Genomic DNA, 17,850 nt, shown 5'->3' with positions numbered 1-17,850 from the left:
ACATTTTTATTACCACTACGACAACGGCTAGCTGGAGAAAAGACTCATATTTGCATGAAATATACCCAAATGTGTTTCCATCTCGGATTTCATCAATCTATCCTAATATACTTATGGTGGTAAGCTCCAACTAGTATTATCCTCGGATTGAATCCCGATTAAGAATGTCCGGCCACTTTGATGTCAACATCAGATTTAATTAACACGACTCTAAGCAAACATTTTGCAGATCATCCAAACAGGGACGGGATTTAAAGTTAATTCGAGTTGAAGCTTATCGCCATTAATTTATATATGTGTTGTTAAGGATCATGCTGATAGAATCCAAAAATGGCCGGTGTCATGACTGATTGGCCTTATATATCAGAGCCATGATAGCGGCCATTTGTGCATTCCATTTCTGGTCCTCAAAATTTAAAAAAATATCAATGCGCGATCCTGCCAGGAGTCGAACCTGGAATCTTCTGATCCGTAGTCAGACGCGTTATCCATTGCGCCACAGGACCTTGATGTTATGTTGATTAATCTAATCAATCAAATTTCCTCACACTGTAAGTTAAGATAGTTTCAGGCTATGCAAAAGCCAACACTAAGTCGGAATCAAAACAAAATAGCGAGATCACATCGTAAGCAAGTGAGTGCGCTACATCAGTGACCAACTCGTACTGATAAATGTAAATTCAAAATTTACGGCGGTAGCACGTGTTACCGAAGTGGCGATAGGGACCATCAAAACATTCACATGCCTATAGCATAGTATTTATATACAAACGAAATCGCCAATTCATCCACGCCGCTAGTCACAAACTGTGACCCGATGAAGGTTGATGCCGGCAGCGAGCGCTGGCAGCGACGTCGCGACGCAACGCAACGCAATAAGATTAGGTATTTAGTCAGTTCCTCAGACAGCAAGAAGCAGTGAGGCATTGGTAAAAGAGGCCAATGGACTCATAGAACGCTAGTTGCTAGCTGGGTAATGCGGATTCGATCCATTTTATTTTGCAAGCCATTGAAAAACTGTTTGAAAGTATTTTTAAGTTAATTGAAGAATCAAAGTGACGATTGACTCACAGATGGCGAGTGGCTGAAAATTATAAATGTCGTTTTGATATCTTTCAAATTGCATGACATTTTTTAATACATCATCATTTTTGTAATTGTGGATCTTAAAACTAGGTGTCGCACGACCAGTTTTGGCTTTGCTTTGATTAGCCTTTTGCTCTTTCTCGGTTGATTGCCGCCAAAAGCTCTGAGCCAAGAGTGCTCGAGCCCCTCCGACTCCATCAAAGTTTGTTTACATACATGTTTCGCCAAATTTTGTTTTACTGCATTTGAAAACTTAGCTACACTTTTAGATTACTTTACAGGAGACAGTATATTTTTAATGGATTTTGAATTGGTGAAAAAGTCGGTAAATATTCAAATGACTTTTATCCATAAGGAACAATTAATTCGACAAATTTTATTTTCTACCATAAAATGGAGTTAACAGTACAAGCATAGAGGTAACTCTAAGAATAGAAGGTCCCGAAATAACGTGCTCAACTTTTTGGCTCAGCTCTGGTACTCTCTTCGGTGCCAAGCTAATCGATTCACACCTCGAAACATAGAAAATCCACGAACCCCTCATTTTATCTGTCAAACTTTCATAGCGAATCAAAACAAACACTGTGTAGTAGTAGAATTTCGACTAGAATGGGGTACGTTAATCGTTTGCTTGGGACCAATAGGCTAGTCAAGTAGTGAGCCAATTTAAAATCGTTAGTTTCGTATTGATTGTTGGTACAAGTTCGGAATAAATTTTCTCGTTTTTGAATTTTCCACAGATGCATAAAGTTTTACCTAACAGTTCCGCAATTCAAAACCCCAGTAAAACCTTACTGACTCGATTAGTGTGTATGCTGGCTTTTATACTTTCATCACAGCCTGTTGGTTTTTGCCTTTGGGCTTAAAATTAAGAACGTATTATGAAAAAGTATGGATCATTTTTATGAGATGCTTGACGATCGATAAGAATGGTTGCTTCTGAATGTTTGGCTCCGTTTGACAGTGACAAGCACATTGAGTGAATCCGCAGTACCCAGGTTGCTAGTAGCACGTACTGGTTGACTGAAATCAAATTATTCATAAAGTTTTCCCCTAATTATTTATGACTGCCGAAGCAGCACTGAGAGTTCAGATGTTCAGAATTTGAGCTGCTTGAACTTTTGTATTCATATCACCGGTTGACCAGATTCGATTTTGATTCTATTTCTTTTAGTTATGTTGTACCTGACTTAGGAAATGCACCTACCTAAATATAGAAATATACAAAAAGTCATCAAACTTAAGCTCAAAATTCCAATTAGAAAAAAAAAATTAATCAATACATTTCCATCCAATCAACGCGAACCATCATATTACGCTGGATGAGTCAAGATTGAATGAAATTCCTCTTGCAGAGACCAAAAGCAATGGGATATAAGGCGGCGCGAAATTCACGCACCGCTAGACGCCAGAATAAATATTATGCTTTACTCTCGTGAAGTAACACCAACAACCATTAGATGAACTCTATTTTTAACCCTCTCCTTCTACCGGCATCGAATTATTGGATGTGCATCACTTTGTTTATTTTTCACTTTTGGTTTTGTCATAAATCCATCGAATTTTCCCAGACCACTCTTGCCGCGTCCCACCCGGGTCATCTTTGCACCGACGGATTTTATAATTATGATTGAAGATTGTGCACTTGTGGACGAAAATAGCATTCCACTTTCATGGATTTGAATTTGCTGTTTGTGTTTGTGTTAACTGGAAGCGAGTCGGTTGCTGGCTTTTGGGATTCATGTTTTTTTTTCAGTAGGGGAGATTGGGTTTGGCTTGCTGACAAAAACGAATTGCTTAATTTTGTCAAGCTTCTGCCCTGCTGCTGTTTGCGGTGACATCTATCGAAAATTACGCATAATCTGTTTTCCGTTAGTTGTCACAGAGTACAGTGTATTACCAACAATCAATACGAAACTAACGATTTTAAATTGGCTCACCACTTTAGTAGCCTATTGGTCCCAAGCAAACGATTAACGTACCCTATTCTAGTTGAAATTCTATTACTACACTATGTTTGTTTTGATTCGCTATGAAAGTTTGACAGATAACATCAGGGGTGTGTGGATTCATGCAGAACATGCAGGGGTGAGTGAAATAGCTTGGGACTGCTTTGGACCGTTGTTCTGGTACTGAGTGAGCCAAAAATAATAATGATTTTCTTCGGGACCCATCACAGTATACCGTATGCGTGATAATGTTTGCACCATCGTACAAATAAGGTTCCCGTTTCACCTGTGCATACAATGCCTTGGTTTTCTTTGCATAACTGGCGAAGAAATCCATTAAAATAATGTGGTTCACTGTAATAGAATTTTCTTGGAAGCTTGTGCCATCATCCACCAGATGGGTTAGTTTTTTTGTTTTGATTTGAACAAAGTTGATTTTGTGTACAATGATTATTTGACAGTGTGCAAATAGTGTATCATTTTGTCATTTTTTTTATGCATTTCAGTTTTGAGTAGAGTGAAAGAGATAGAACCGAAACATTCTAATACATTTGGTGAAAATGCTAGTACAATCCAGTAGTAGTGTTGCCATGTGGTACACTGAAAAATTGAAATAGCAAGTTAGTCACCAAAGTTTTCGAGCCGCTCCGTCTGTCACTTCGTTTGTGGTAGTAGGGTGTGTATAAAAGTAGAAGGGTCTGTGCCTAGGGGCACGAACGGAAGCTTGACGTAGGACCGCTAGTGGACGGAATAAATGTGAAGAGCATTTAGTTCTTTTAATTGATCAATTATCTATTAGCTCAACTCTTTCCTTTTTGAATTGTAGGCGTACCAAATTTGTAGTAATCTTTCTCAAAGAGAAAGTTGATTAAGAGAATCAATCAAAATCACTTGCACCCCTGCTTCCAAGTTTGGTTACAAAATTACAACTCTGAAGAGCATTTTGTGTGGTCGTTGGGGGCTTGTGGTTCTGAATATGGACCAACAAGCACAAATAAATTCTATTCCAACTCTTTACTGATGCAAGCTTGATTTTATCGAAGAGGACATCCATGGCCACTTACGCTTGGCATGTTTAGTGTAGGTGACAGCATCACGGACCTCATTTTCCAGGAACACCTTCACCACACTTCGTAGATCAGACCGGAGATACGTTTGACACCACCACGGCGAGCCAGACGACCGATGGCGGTTATCTCGAAGAATTTTGCGATGACGCTTGGCGCCTCCTTTACCAGACCTTTTCCTCCTTTGCCACGACCAGTCAATTGTTGCTTGTTAGGTGTGAAGGAGTGGACTAGCCACCTTCCTACTGCTGCTATTGCTGTTCACCACGCCGTCCGAAGCGAAAATGAGCTAATGCCATAGTAGTAAGTAGTAAAATTTACGTTTATTTTCTGGGTTTTATGTTTCAACATTTGATTTAACATTTCAATTGGTTAGCCTTTGGCTCTTCATCTTTGTTCTAGTTAATTGGTTATTCTAATGTGATGATTGCGTTTAGCGCTAATTTACAGGATACCCTTTGTGGGATTGTTTTGGTTTGAATTTAAAAATTTGATAACCTACCTACTTGAGCACCTAACTACTTAAACTAGGTTGCCAAATCACGAATGATCTGGTGGTTTGATCGCAGACAGGCGACTCTGAAGCTTTCCAGCGTGGAAGTCTTTCGCTCCTCGAGTGTTTGAAGACCGGCCAGGTGGTGAATCTCAGAATTACGAGTTCGCGGTGGACTGTTAAGGATCATTCTGAGGATCTTGTTTTGGATCCTCTGAAGCTTTAAGTGGTGGCACTTAGCACAACTCTCCCAGATTGGCATACCATACTCAATAGCCGGCAGAATGATTTGCTTGTGGACAGCAAGCTTGTTTTTGAGGGACAGGGTGGACTTCCTGTTTATCAGAGGGTAGAGCGACCTGATCAAGATGTTACACTTGGTGGATGTCTTGTCCACATGGGATCGGAATAGCAATTTGCTATCGAGGGTGAGACCAAGGTAGACTACTTCACTCGACCATTCAATGGGAGTGCTATCAAGATGGATCTTGACGTTAGCAGGCGGGACAAGCCGAGGTGAATACGAATGTGGAAACAGAATCGTTTGTGTTTTAGCTGCATTGATCCAAATCTTCCAGCTCTTAAAATAGTCGGACAAAACATCCAGGCCTGATTGTAGTTTACTCGCCAGAGCACGGATCACTCGACCCATATAGATGATGGAGGTGTCATCTGCGAACATTGACAGGATACCACCACCCGGCAGGGGAGGAACGTCTGACGTGAAAATGTTGAATAGGATAGGCCCAAGCAGGCTACCTTGAGGGACCCCTGCATCAACGTTGAACGTATCAGAGGAGACATTGTTCAAGTAGACCTGGAATGATCTGCCCGACAAGTAGTTTTTGATGATCTTCACGAGGTAGTTCGGAAAGTTGTATCGATGCAGCTTGTACACTAGACCATCATGCCAGACATTGTCGAACGCCTTCTCGACGTCCAACAATGCCATGGCAGATGTATTGGAAACGGACTTGTTCCGCTTGATGATGTTAGTAACCCGTGCGAGTTGGTGGATGGTAGAGTGGCCTTTCCTAAACCCGAATTGCTCTTTGAGAAAGATGTTATTATCATTTGAAAACACCAGCAGACGGCTGAGTATCAATTTTTCGAATAGCTTCGAGATGGAGGACAAGAGGCTGATGGGGCGATAGCTTTTGGCACTGGTAGGGTCTTTGCCAGGTTTGTGAATTGGAATAACTTTGGCTAACTTCCAGCATGCAGGGAAGTAGCCAAGCATTAAACACTTGTTGAAGACCACTGCAAGGTGCTTGAAGAAGTCAACACTCAAGTTTTTCAGCTCGAGGTTGACCACTCCATCGACACCAGCGGCCTTCATGTTCTTTGTTGATTTAATCGCTGCTATTAGCTCATCAGCCGATATTCTACTTTCGTCAGGGACAACTACGGGGGTGGCAGCGACACTAGCCATTGCCTGTGATACTGCAGGCTCGTGGGGACTCACCATGGCGTGGCCAAGGTTATGTGAATTTACAAAGTGTTGTCCAAGAGCATTGGCCTTTTCAAAAGGGGTTATTAGTAAAGATGGGTCCGAATTTTGGTTAGGAGAGGAAAGGGGAGGAATGGGCCTCGGCTTATTTTTCAAAATCTTTGCCATTTTCCAGAATGGCTTAGCACAATCTGGGAGAGAGCGAATCTTGTTTGCAAAATCGATATTTCTGAGATCCACCATCCTGGCTTGGATGATTTTGTTCAAACGGTTGCAATTGGTCTTCAGGTTAGGCAGCCCAGTACGCTGGTACTGCCTACGAATCGTGTTGCGGAGTCTAATGAGGTCTTTAGTAGGCCTGTCAAGGTTCAGAGTATTACTCACCTGTCTGGATACTGGCACATGTAGCTCCCTGGCCCGGGAAATTGCTTGATCGATGGAGCGCAGACACCGGTCAACATCTTCGGACGATTCCGGTTGGACATCGTAGTCTACAGCGGTGTCGACGCAATGTTGGAACTGACCCCAGTCAACACGATGATAGTTGCGCCGGAAAGCTTCAAATCGATTTACGGAGGATCCCACCTCAGTCACCACCGGGTAGTGGTCCGAGCTGAGTTCCTGATAGGTGATAGGTTGAGCGATGTTGTTGCCCATGTTGCTGATGAAGATATCGATGGTAGTGTGAAGCTAATGCCATACAGCAGCGCTTTTATATATATTTTCAGGTTAAAGCAGAATGATGTGCAACCAAGTGGTATAAAAGCTACAAAGACTCCTCCCATTATGAGTAGTTTGCTATCAAGTAGCGACACTGGCTCTTTTCCTTTTGCGTACACGGCGAATGAGAACGACCCAAATTTGAGTTTAGTTCACTCATAATCGACAAAAGTGCAGGAACTCAGCGATGAGTAAATTTTTTCTCATAGCTTCCTGTGGAAAACCTAAAAAATCTGCCAGAAAATGAGGAAATTGACGAAAATTTTATTCAGTCTCGGAGAAGTACCTATAGACTAAGTGAATCCAATCTTTACTTTTCTCAAATTTTTCTCTGGAAAATCCTGGAAAAACCTGGGAAAACATGAGGCAAATTTACTCATCGCTGAGTTCCTGCACTTTATTTCTTATTTCTGAGATAACTATACTCAAATTTGGGTCGATCTCATTCGCCGTGATATCACCTTGAAAGATATCGGCGCCGGTGGTTAGCGTGATAACATCTCACCCCAGCAGGCCTGGGTCCAATCTCAGTCGGCGCCACCGGCATGTTCTAAGGCATAACATCTCTGATCACGCCTTCCTTCGGGAAGTAAAGCCGTTGGTCCCCGGTTGAGCTGTTGGGTCAATTGGTAGGGTCCAGGTGTGGGAGCTGCCTCCCTGGCGTCGGCAGCATTGGAGCTCAGTACGGAAAACAAATCTCGCGTCACTTTTCAGTAGGTCCTATCTACATTGATCGATTCTCTTCATCGACACTCTCTTTCGTAAATAACTCGGCTTCACAAATGTTTCCTGCCGTCTTCGTCGAATTAGATGCTAGGTTGTTGCTTCTTCCATCGAAAATATCCGGCCGTGGTGATTCAAAGTTGATCAAGGTTGATCAAAATAATTTGTACCCCTGCTTCCAGTTTGATTACATGAGCATTTTGTGTGGTTGTTGGTTCTGAATATGGAAAAACAGGCAGATGAATTCTATTCCTACTCTTTACTGTAATAAGCTTGGTGGCCCTGAAAAGAGCCGTTTTGTTGCCAAAGTTGGTGATGATTTAACCTCCGAAACCAAACAGAGTGCGTCTCTGTCACTTCAAAACGTAGATGACATCCATGGCCGCTGGTAGGTGACAGTATCACGTGTCTCATTTTTCAGGAACACCTTCAGCACACCTCGTAAATCAGACCGGAGATACGTCAGACACCACCACGGCAAGCCAGACGACGGATGGTAGTTATCTCGAAGAATTTGCGTTTGGTTCTGAATATGGCGATAAGTGTGCAAAATATTACGCAATTCCATCCTTCCTATTCACACGCGCCCGAGGATCGGAGGCGAATGCCACTTCGAGTTGTTTCGTTTACTTACTACTCTCTGACGACTGTGCTGGGGAAGCAGCATATGCATGTAGGTAATTGGTGGATTTTTTAGTTAATTCGACGCTTTTTGACAATGCTAGACATTTACCAATTTTTCAATAGTTTCTTGTTGAAAATCGACATTCGGAAGCATTGTATCGATGCGTAGCCATATTTCTGATCGATTAGTGATAAAATTATTGAAATTGGACCAGGGGCAGCTGAGTTATTAACGTACAAAATCTTTCTTAATTTGTTACATGTTCCATTTTCGGTTTTCACAAACTGTACCCCCATATAGAAATCAAAGACGTAGTCCTACGTCAAAAGAAAATGATTTACTTAATTTGACAGTTGCACCATGACGAAGTGGCAGCGTATTCTTGATCTGTTCCACGCGCAAATATCGCAAAAAGACATTTCAATCGCCGTGGGAGTGTCCCGATGGACGGTCGAAAGGGTTTTAGACCGAGAAAAGAAAGGACAACTATCCGCGAAGGTGGCCACAGGTCGTTCGAGGTCAGCTCGTGTTTCGAGGGTTATCCCTGCTATCAAAAGGAAGATTCGGGTGAACCCAGTGCGTTCAATAAGGAAAATGGCAAAGGAACACGGGATCAGTGACTTTACGGCACTGAAGATCGTAAAGGAAGATTGCGGGGCGAAGTCGAGGGCACAGTAAAAAAAAAACTCACTACCAATAATATACTTTAGACTACCAACCGCATCCGGGAGCCTCGAGTCGAACGATGCAAGAAAATCTTGAACTTCATTATGTGAAAAAATCCGGTAATCCTGTTCACCGACGAGAGCATGCTTCCATTTATCAACGTCCTTTTACGACGAGAGCATGTTTACCGTCGATCCCGTATCAAATTCCAGAACCGACCGGTATATTAGTTCTCTTCCGGTAAAAGACGTGACCGACGAGCACAAGAACGTGTATCTGACCAAGCATCCTGCTAGCGTTATGGTGTTTGGATTGGTGGCTTCCGATGTCAAAAAAATGGACCTGGTGTTCATTCGAGAAGGCGACAAGTTCAATACGGAGGTCTACATCGGGATTTTAAGTAAGTAGGTTCTTCCGTGGATCAAAGAACAGTACGGTCCGAAGCCAAATGTCGTATTTCAACAAGATGGGGCTCCGTGCCACACCTCGAACCGCACTCAGAAGTGGTTGCAGGAACATCTTCCGTTCTGGGCGAAGGATATGTGGCCGCCATCCAGCCCCGATCTTAATCCGCTGGATTACTCAATATAGCGCGTCATGAAAGCCAAGGCCTGTTCTAAACGCCACCCGCGTACAGCAAGCCTCAGACAAATATTGACCCGTACCTGGAGAGAAATGGGTTCAGACTACATTATTAGAACCTACCGTGCATTCCGGAAGCGTATGGAGGCCGTAATTGCAGCAAGTGGAAACTCGATGGATGATTAACATAGTTTTAGACTCTGAAAAACATCCCCCCTTTGAATAAATAAAAAAAATCGAAAACGAAATTTTTGAGAATTTTTTTAATTTTTTCATTGCTCAATGGTGCAAACATTATCACGCATACGGTACTCAACAGATGGGGGTAGTGTTTTAGCGACGATGATAAGAGGAAGATGAGACAATTGGCAAATCAAAGTTGGCACTCGTGGAGAATAGAAGAACTATAACAGTGATGATGGTTTCAAAATTTTCCACGGGGAAGTATACGAATGCAATCTTAAAAAGCTTTTATTTTGCAAATGGAACATTTTATTTAAATCTGGTTGCTGCTACAGTGGTAGAAAAGCTCAAATCTATGTGTACACCTAAAAATCTGAAAAGAAATTAATTTTTCTGTATTATTTGTCTATTGAGTAGTCCTTAAGTTTTCTACTAACGTAGCATTAACCAGATTTAAATAAAATGCTCCATTTGCAAAATAAGGGCATTTTAAGATTGCACTCGTATACCTCACCGTGTAAAATTTTAAAACCATCATCACTCTCATAGTTCTTCTATTCTCCACGAGTGCCAACTTTGATTTGCCAATATCAAAGTTAGCCATCGTGGAGAATAGAAGAACTATGAAAGTGATGATGGTTTCAAAATTTTCCACGGGGAGGTATACGAGTGCAATCTTAGAATGCTTTTATTTTGCAAATGGAGCATTTTATTTAAATCTGGTTGCTGCTACAGTTGTAGAAAAGCTGAAATCTATGTATACACCTAAAAATCTGAGAGAAATTATTATTTTTATATTATATGTCTATTGAGTAGTCCTTAAGTTTTCTACTAACATAGCATCAACCAGATTTAAATAAAATGTTCCATTTGCAAAATAAAAGCTTTTTAGGATTGCACTCGTATACCTCACCGTGTAAAATTTTGAAACCATCATCACATTCATAGTTCGTCTATTCTCCACGAGTGCCAACTTTGATTTGCCAATATGCGGGTGAAAACGAACCACTTTTCTGTCAAACTCGAACCAGCTCGTGATTGGCCGATTTGAAGTGCGTAAGATAGAGATAGAGTTTTGATTATTAATTTGAGTATTTTTCAATTACTCTAAACACATCGAATCTAAATGCAGCCAGATTTACTTTGATTTGATCTAGAAATGAACTTTGCTGAACATGCTTTCCAGAATTTCGAATTATGTTTCAATTTGAGGAAAAGCTAAAATCACCGAAAAAATCACGCACAATTGAGGCCATCTCACCGGGAACAAACGGAAATCAACAACAATGATAGCGGTGGTGGCGGTGTAGAGGTAAGCGTGATTACCTCTCACCCCAGCAGGTCTGGATTCAATCCCAGTCGGCGCCACCGGGATGTTCTGAGGCATAACATCTCTGATCACGCCTTCCTTCGGAAGGGAAGTAAAGCCGTTGGTCCCCGGTCCATGAGTTGATGGGTCGATAGGTAGGGTCCAGGTGTGGGAGCTGCCTCCCTGGCGTCGGTAGCATTGGTGCTCAGCATGGAAAACAAATCAAGGAAAAAAAACAACAATGAAGAATAGATAAATACGAAATCCGATTAATTTCAAATAGACCTTGGTATTTGTTCTAAGTCTGAAAAAAACTAAATTCAAAATAAAAAAAATGCAGGTATAAGCCCGGAATTTGGTAAAAGTTCAATGGTCCAGAATCCCAGCCAGAATCTTGTTTTTCATGAGGGGGACGACACATCTTAATCCCAATTCTAGATGCTCATAAAATCTCACACTAGCGAATAAATCTTCGAAACATCTTCTTTCATTTCTCGCATCTACTTGCATCGCGCATCATCTTTTTGCAGGAAATCTTCAAAATCGTGATAAATCTTCTTTCTATCTACTCAGCGTACGCGCAGCTAACCACAGCAAAACACAATATTTCCTGCATCGTAGATAGAGTCGTCCCCCTCGGTTTTTCAAACCTTTGGTTTTAATAAATAATTATGAAAGCAATCTTCAAAATTTTCCTAAGCTCGAAACCTTGAAATAGAAATACGTTCCAGAACCTTGAAGAAATCATCTTTTTCCATGGATTTAAATTGCTCAAGTCTAAGGGTATATATTATGGGGTCTTATTTTGTAAATCGAGAGGAGCATCACTGGGTTATTTTGTAACCATAAGTGACGCCAAAGAATTGCTATAAAAGCGTCATAAAATCACTAAGGATCTGGTATGGTACAAAAGTGTCAGTTTTGACTAAGAAAAGCAGAATTTAGGTGGCAAATTTTGAAAAACTTATACTGAGAAATATATTTAACCATTGTAAAAAAGCAAATAGTATTAGATTCAATGCAAAAAATCTATTGGAGGGTAAAACGATCAACAGAAAAATAAGAATAGGGCGGTTAAGCTACTTCGGACACAGGGAAAGGGAAAGGGAAAATTTTCTTAGAAAAGCATTTCAATTAAAGTTAAATAAAAAGAAAGAAGGAAGACCTAGTTTAACTTGGAAGGATTCTTTGGAGCAAGATACAAATAGATATAGAGAATTAACAGAGAGAGATTGGATAGAGTTAGTTAAAGATAGAGAAAAACTCAAAAAAGCAGCTGAAACAATTTATAAAGATAGTTCAAGCGAAATATCAGATGGGGAATCTACGGATGAAAACGAAATTCAAGAGGAAATGAAGCCAAGGTATGCAAGAGGATCAATAAACACGAAATTCAAGTTAATATAGGTAGAAATAAAGGTAAAATTAACAAATAGATGTGAAATTCACATCAGTTAAAACAACAAATAAACAAAGACTTGGGCTGCACACTACTTATGAGAGATCACGAACAAAATGGTTTCAATAAAAAAAAACCTATACATGGTAAGATCATTCTAAAATGTTGATATCAAGGTAAGTGACTGTTATTGATGAATCATTATATAAAACATATAAATTAAAATATACATTCAAAAATACATATACAAAAGGGAAGGGAGGGTCCAACAGGGCAACCGATTGAAGCGATTTGGATAGGGAGAGTGGGATCATAGAGGGGATTGCCAACATCCTGTTGCTAACATTTCGTGGATAGAGGGCGGGCTCTTCTCCACACTCATGGGGCATCCTTCAGGACGAGGGCTTGTTCCATTGCGAATTATATGATCTTGGTTGCTGGAAGGAGATTCTTATTCTGTTCCCGGTGGGTTTCGTGTGGGTGTTCTGCTTACGGGTCAATCCCTCCGTTTTTGGCCCTTCATACAGCGCCAAGCTGAATATGATTTGTCAGTGGGACTTGATCAAGCCGTCCAGATTGGATTGCCCATTGCTATGTGCAGGCGCCTTGCTACATGAGTGGTAGTCTCAATCATCATCAAATCATAAAATCACTGAGGATCTGGTAAATTTTTCAACTTCAAAAAATCATACATAATTCAGTAAAAATTAACTCTCTCTGACTTAATACTGAAGGCTCCATTCTCACCATAAATTTTAATTATTTTACAGGCATTCCTATGGTTTTATCACTATCACTTTTTTGCATTGGTTTTTTTTTGTTTGGAAAATACGTTTCGAACGTAAACAAGAATACCCCTTCCAGTAATGTTACCAGCTCAAAAGGATTTCACCAAATAAATAACAAAACACTCCCTTCGCATCAGTTTTACAGGTTTTTATTTCATTTGGATCTCAAACCTACAGTACAGAGTAAAAGAAAACATGCCTTCCATTTAATTGGTTATGTTGTATTTCAAATCAAATTATTGTTATACATCAGTAAATTGTGTGTAATCTTTCTTTAATAAAAGCTTTCTCTCCGGTATGCCGTTCAATCTTCCATACTCTTATGGTTGTTGTCAGCCGATGCCGAACGGGATCGTCCGCGTTTTTCGACGGGCGAGCGGGAGCGACTGTCACGGGATCGGGACCGAGATCGGGAATAGGACCGCGAACGAGAACGCGATCGTGCATCCTTGGACTTTGACCGCGAGCGCGAGCGACGTTCCGAGCGGGAACGGGAACGATCACCCCGGTCGTGGCTCGGAGAACGTTCCGGTTTCTTGTCCTTGGAGCGAGAACGACTTACCGAGCGGGAGCGAGATTTCTCCACCTTGGACCGGGATCGGGAACGAGAACGACGATCATCGCGGCTCTTGGAACGGGATTTTGACTTTTTATCGGCCTCGCGGGATCTGGAACGGGAAACGTCACGATCGCCCTTCTGCGAGCGAGACTTGCGACCGTTCTTCGACAGCGAGCGACTCTTTGAGCGGGAGCGGGAACGGGAACGTGACGAACGACGAGATCCCGATCGGGAACGACGTCTGGACGGTGACCGGGAACGACTATCCGAACGGGAACGACTACGTCCACCACGGCCGCCACCACCACCGCGTCCTCCACGATCCTCTTGCAAACGGATACGACGTCCGTTTAGTTCCGTATCGTCCAACTGCTTGATGGCGGCTTTCATTTCCGAACTAGTAGCGAATTCGACTACACCTTCATTTTTACGGTCCCTGTGAGCATCGGCGTAGGTCACTTCCCCCGCCTGACGCATGTAGTCCTTCAGATCCTGCCAGCTAATGCGGGATGATAAATTTTCCACAATCAAACGATGCTTGGTGCGCAGTGGAGGTCCATAGCGGGAACGTCCTCCACGACGTTCACGCTCACGGCGGCCACCGGAACCACGGGCGGTACCCCGAGCCGGTTCAATGGTCACTCTCTCACCAAGCAACTTCTTACCATTCATCTCATAGACGGCATCGTCCGCGTCACGGTAATCTTCAAACTCAACAAAACCGTATCCCTTCTTTATCAAAATTTCCGTAACTCGTCCATAGCCTTTGAAAAAGCGTTCCAAATCGCGCTCCCGGACATCATACGGAAGTCCTCCGACGTACACACGGGCACCACTCATTTTGTGAAATACTTATGTTTGTACTGGTTAGGATGAGGAAGGAGAAACGAGCCACACACAAAAAAATTGTCCACGGTTTGCACTCTTCCCCTGAATGGAGGGTGATGGTTGGCTTGGTCACTTCTTAATTTGCACTTTGCACGGGAAAAACCACACCGGGACTCCTCACTTTGTGGACGAATGTTTGCTCTGATGCTGGAAAACAAAAGATAATTACAACTTTTAGGTATAATCGGATTAAATTATGATAAAATGCAGAAAATCTACCGGCTTGAGTGAAATTATTCTCATCGTTTGTTGGTTAGAAGATGGTACCTGTCAGGTAGAAGTGGCCGTGTTGCTGGTTCCCTCTGTGCTGCGTTCAAAATGGTGCGCGAATGCCTGCCAACGTTGGTAAGCTGATAGGTAGCCCGATAGTACGTTGGTGTTGGCATAAACAAACAGTGTGAGCATGACGTCACGTGGTGTTAAATTCACCTTGCATTGCATTGAATTCGATGAAAATAGTTCCGAAACAATGAAAAACGCACACAAAATTCATATAAAATCATTCAACTCACCCACTGCCAGGTTGATTCGATTAAATTTAAAACAAAACTTGAATTGCTTTCGATCAACACATTCTTATTGGTGCTTGTCGGCTACCCTATTCGGTTGCCTTGGTACCTTGTGCTCCACGCCATGAGGCAGAACGTTCGGGCGCACATTTCGAAGCAGTCACTAACACAGAGACAAATCGATACGACGCTGCACAGTGGGAGAGTAGTAAAAGATTTTCTTACTCAATTATTGCTATTCCTGACTGATTTACCATGTGGCGTATGTTATTTAAAGGTAAACTATATTTTAGTTGTTTTTAATTTGCATTAAAAATACTGCTCTGGAGGATTTGTGAATTAAAAAATCCACATTAGCTTGTTAATTACCCAGCATCTTCTACGATTTTCCCAGTGTGAACTCCGTCTAGTCGGTCCGCCCGTACGCACGATATTCGCCCGCTCAACGACGTATTGCTCTGCCGTCACCAACATCACCAAAATGCGTTGCAAAAGTTGCGAAAGAAAGATTGAACGCAGCTTGCTTCGATTCAAGAAAAAAAAAACAAGAGTGATGGAGAAGAGGAAGTTGTTATCAAAACATGTTGATAGGATGGAATAGACGTTTTCTCTCATTCACTATATTATGCTTCCATTGGTGGTGTTTTAAAACGTTACTCGGTTTTACAGCATAAGCTTGATGTGATGCGTCGCCGGGCTGGGCCGGCCAGATGTTGAACGAGAAAGGCAATACCTACTAATAAAAATCAATTTTTGCGATATTTAGACCGCTCGGTTTGCGGACGGCGCTTCGTCCGAACGGGCGAAAATCGATAAGGATGTATGCGTGAAATATTTCGTTTTCGATGGCTTACATCAATACATGCGCAGGGCGTGGGGTTTGCCAAAAGTGCGGTTTCGCCACAAGTGCTGCAGTGATGCCTGCCGGTTGGATTCGGAATGGAAAAGAATGCAGAGTGTCAAAGGGGTACCACAATAAAATTGTTCTGGTCATTTTGCTGAACAACGTGTTCGGGGTATTATCCAAACCATTTATTAAATAGTTCTATAATTAGAGTAATCGTTCGGTTATGGTATTTTTTTTATTATTAGGGTACGTAGATGAAAGGGATCCATATATATTTTTTACAAGAACCGCAAAAAATTAAAATTTTTGCTCCAACAGTGTTTCACCTTAGCAATCTTCTTTGGTATAGTTGGTTGGTTTCTTTAATTTTGGAAAATGTTTGGGCTACATCATCTCGAATAGCTTCGTTTTCTGAGCCCAACGATTTTTTTTTTATCTTTATTAGGGAGATTTTTAGCCTTTCGCTAGTTCATGTCCGGTCTCATCAAGGTTTAAGCAAAATAATAATTTCACAGTTTGACACTAAATTTAAAAAATTCAGCTAGCTTCCATGCAAAGTCCTACTGAGAGATGCTAAGGCTGTGTTCCATTTGGTGAATGTTTTTAAATTTGACAGATGGAAAATTTTCAAATAAACCTGCGATTCCAGCAGACTTATTTCTGACCAACAAGGAATCAATTTTAACAGTCGCTTTCTCAAAAATCGGCCGATCTACAACAGAGGGATTTTCGAACATCTTAATTTATTTTCGAAGTGTCAAATCTAAGTGAACATTTTCCAAATGGCCTAAGATGGTGAATTTTTGATAATGTAATCAATCGCACTTATTTAAGATAGGGGAAATGGCTCTAATGTTGCAAACATTGCTTGCGCATTTATCCTGGCTATTAATAACTATTTAATTTGACGTTTGGCTGAAAAACGATTTTCTGCATAGTTGTAGCTGATAAAAATTCCCATAAGAATAACAATAGAATTTGTTAACAGTATAATATGTAAAAAGGCTAGAAGACAATGAACAAAAAGCTTTGTTTTCCCATATTAATTTCCATATAAACTTCAAATGGTTTGTGCCAAGTCAGTTTCTTATCAAATGAGTTTAAACTTTCGGAGGCTAATCAGGACCGAATTTGAAACCGTTTGAACACTGTGGAGCGAAAATTTCAAATTTTGCATCAGTCTAGTGACTAGCCTATTGGTCCCAAGCATACGATTAACGTACCCCATTCTAGTCGAAATTCTAGTACTACGCAATGTTTGTTTTGATTCGATATGAAAGTTTGACAGATAAAATGAGGGGTCATTGGTTTTTCCTATGTTTCGAGGGGTGAATCGATTAGCTTGTAACCGAAGATAGTACCAGAGCTGAGCCAAAAAGTTGAGCACGTTATTTCGGGACCTTCTAGTCTTAGAGTTACCTCTATGGAGCTACTCTGGTTTGCTCTGGGATCTGATATAATTTGCGACGAAAACAGAATTAGTTTGGCATATAGACATTGAAATCTAACCATGCAAATGTTAGTTCGGATGCAATATTTGAGGTTCATGGAATCCCTCACTTCGCGTTTTCACTGGCACTGGCCAACATGAAGTGGGCAAATTTGATGAAATGCTTGCCTCTCTACAGCAGACATGTAGATTAATTTTGAACTTTGTCCATTAAGTAGATCACCAGATGTATGCCCGTGAAATTGCGAAGTGATTAAACCAAATTGTGTGGAAAATGGATTCCGTCATTAGTGTCCTTAAATAATGGAAATGATCTGTTTTTCTACCAGTTGTCCCCTTGTTCCTCCCACTCAACCCTTGTGCCATCCATTACTACTGTCCGGACTTAACTCTTCTATTATTAACTCTGCTGGCAATCATATCCTCAAGTTGAGGAACTCAACCATTACTTAACGCTGAAAATGCGAACTTAACAAATCCCCCTGCGACTCCTTTGCTGTTGGTGGTGTTCAGATTAGTCCTGGACACGGGCATTGACCCTCCCGCTACAGGAGGAC

The 17,850-nt window shown here is 41.4% G+C and overlaps 2 protein-coding genes and 1 non-coding gene across 7 annotated transcripts in view; 1 reads left to right on the top strand and 2 right to left on the bottom strand.

The window, feature by feature from the left end:
- The window catches only part of LOC135707343 (matrix metalloproteinase-2-like), a 961,657-nt gene that overhangs the window by 63,330 nt on the left and 880,477 nt on the right, over positions 1 to 17,850 (top strand). The window lies entirely within an intron of this gene.
- TRNAR-ACG (transfer RNA arginine (anticodon ACG)) lies at positions 434 to 506 on the bottom strand. The gene has a single exon. It is a non-coding gene; the product is annotated as a tRNA-Arg (tRNA).
- Positions 13,168 to 14,818, bottom strand: LOC135707369 (serine-arginine protein 55-like). Of its 2 annotated transcripts, none has more exons than XM_065229186.1 (2): positions 14,707 to 14,818; positions 13,168 to 14,634 (listed from the first exon to the last, which is right to left on the bottom strand). In XM_065229186.1, exon 2 carries the CDS (start codon positions 14,437 to 14,439, stop codon positions 13,345 to 13,347), a length of 1,095 nt encoding a protein of 364 aa, XP_065085258.1. In that variant the 5' UTR covers positions 14,440 to 14,634; positions 14,707 to 14,818; the 3' UTR covers positions 13,168 to 13,344. The 2 variants fall into 2 exon arrangements, with proteins under 2 accessions (XP_065085258.1, XP_065085259.1); XM_065229187.1 differs by having other exon boundaries at positions 14,755 to 14,807.

Source organism: Ochlerotatus camptorhynchus, unplaced genomic scaffold (genome assembly GCF_037179485.1).
Source record: "Ochlerotatus camptorhynchus isolate MF236.1 unplaced genomic scaffold, CSIRO-AGI_Acam_v1.1 ptg000308l, whole genome shotgun sequence".
In the NCBI taxonomy this organism is placed as follows: Eukaryota; Metazoa; Arthropoda; class Insecta; order Diptera; family Culicidae; genus Ochlerotatus; species Ochlerotatus camptorhynchus.
Note: the sequence above shows the minus strand (reverse complement) of the source record. Positions and strands in the feature narration are given on the sequence as shown.

Coding starts and splice junctions, on each gene's coding strand:
- LOC135707369 (XM_065229186.1), bottom strand. CDS start 14,439: ATGAGTGGTGCCCGTGTGTACGTCGGAGGACTTCCGTATGATGTCCGG.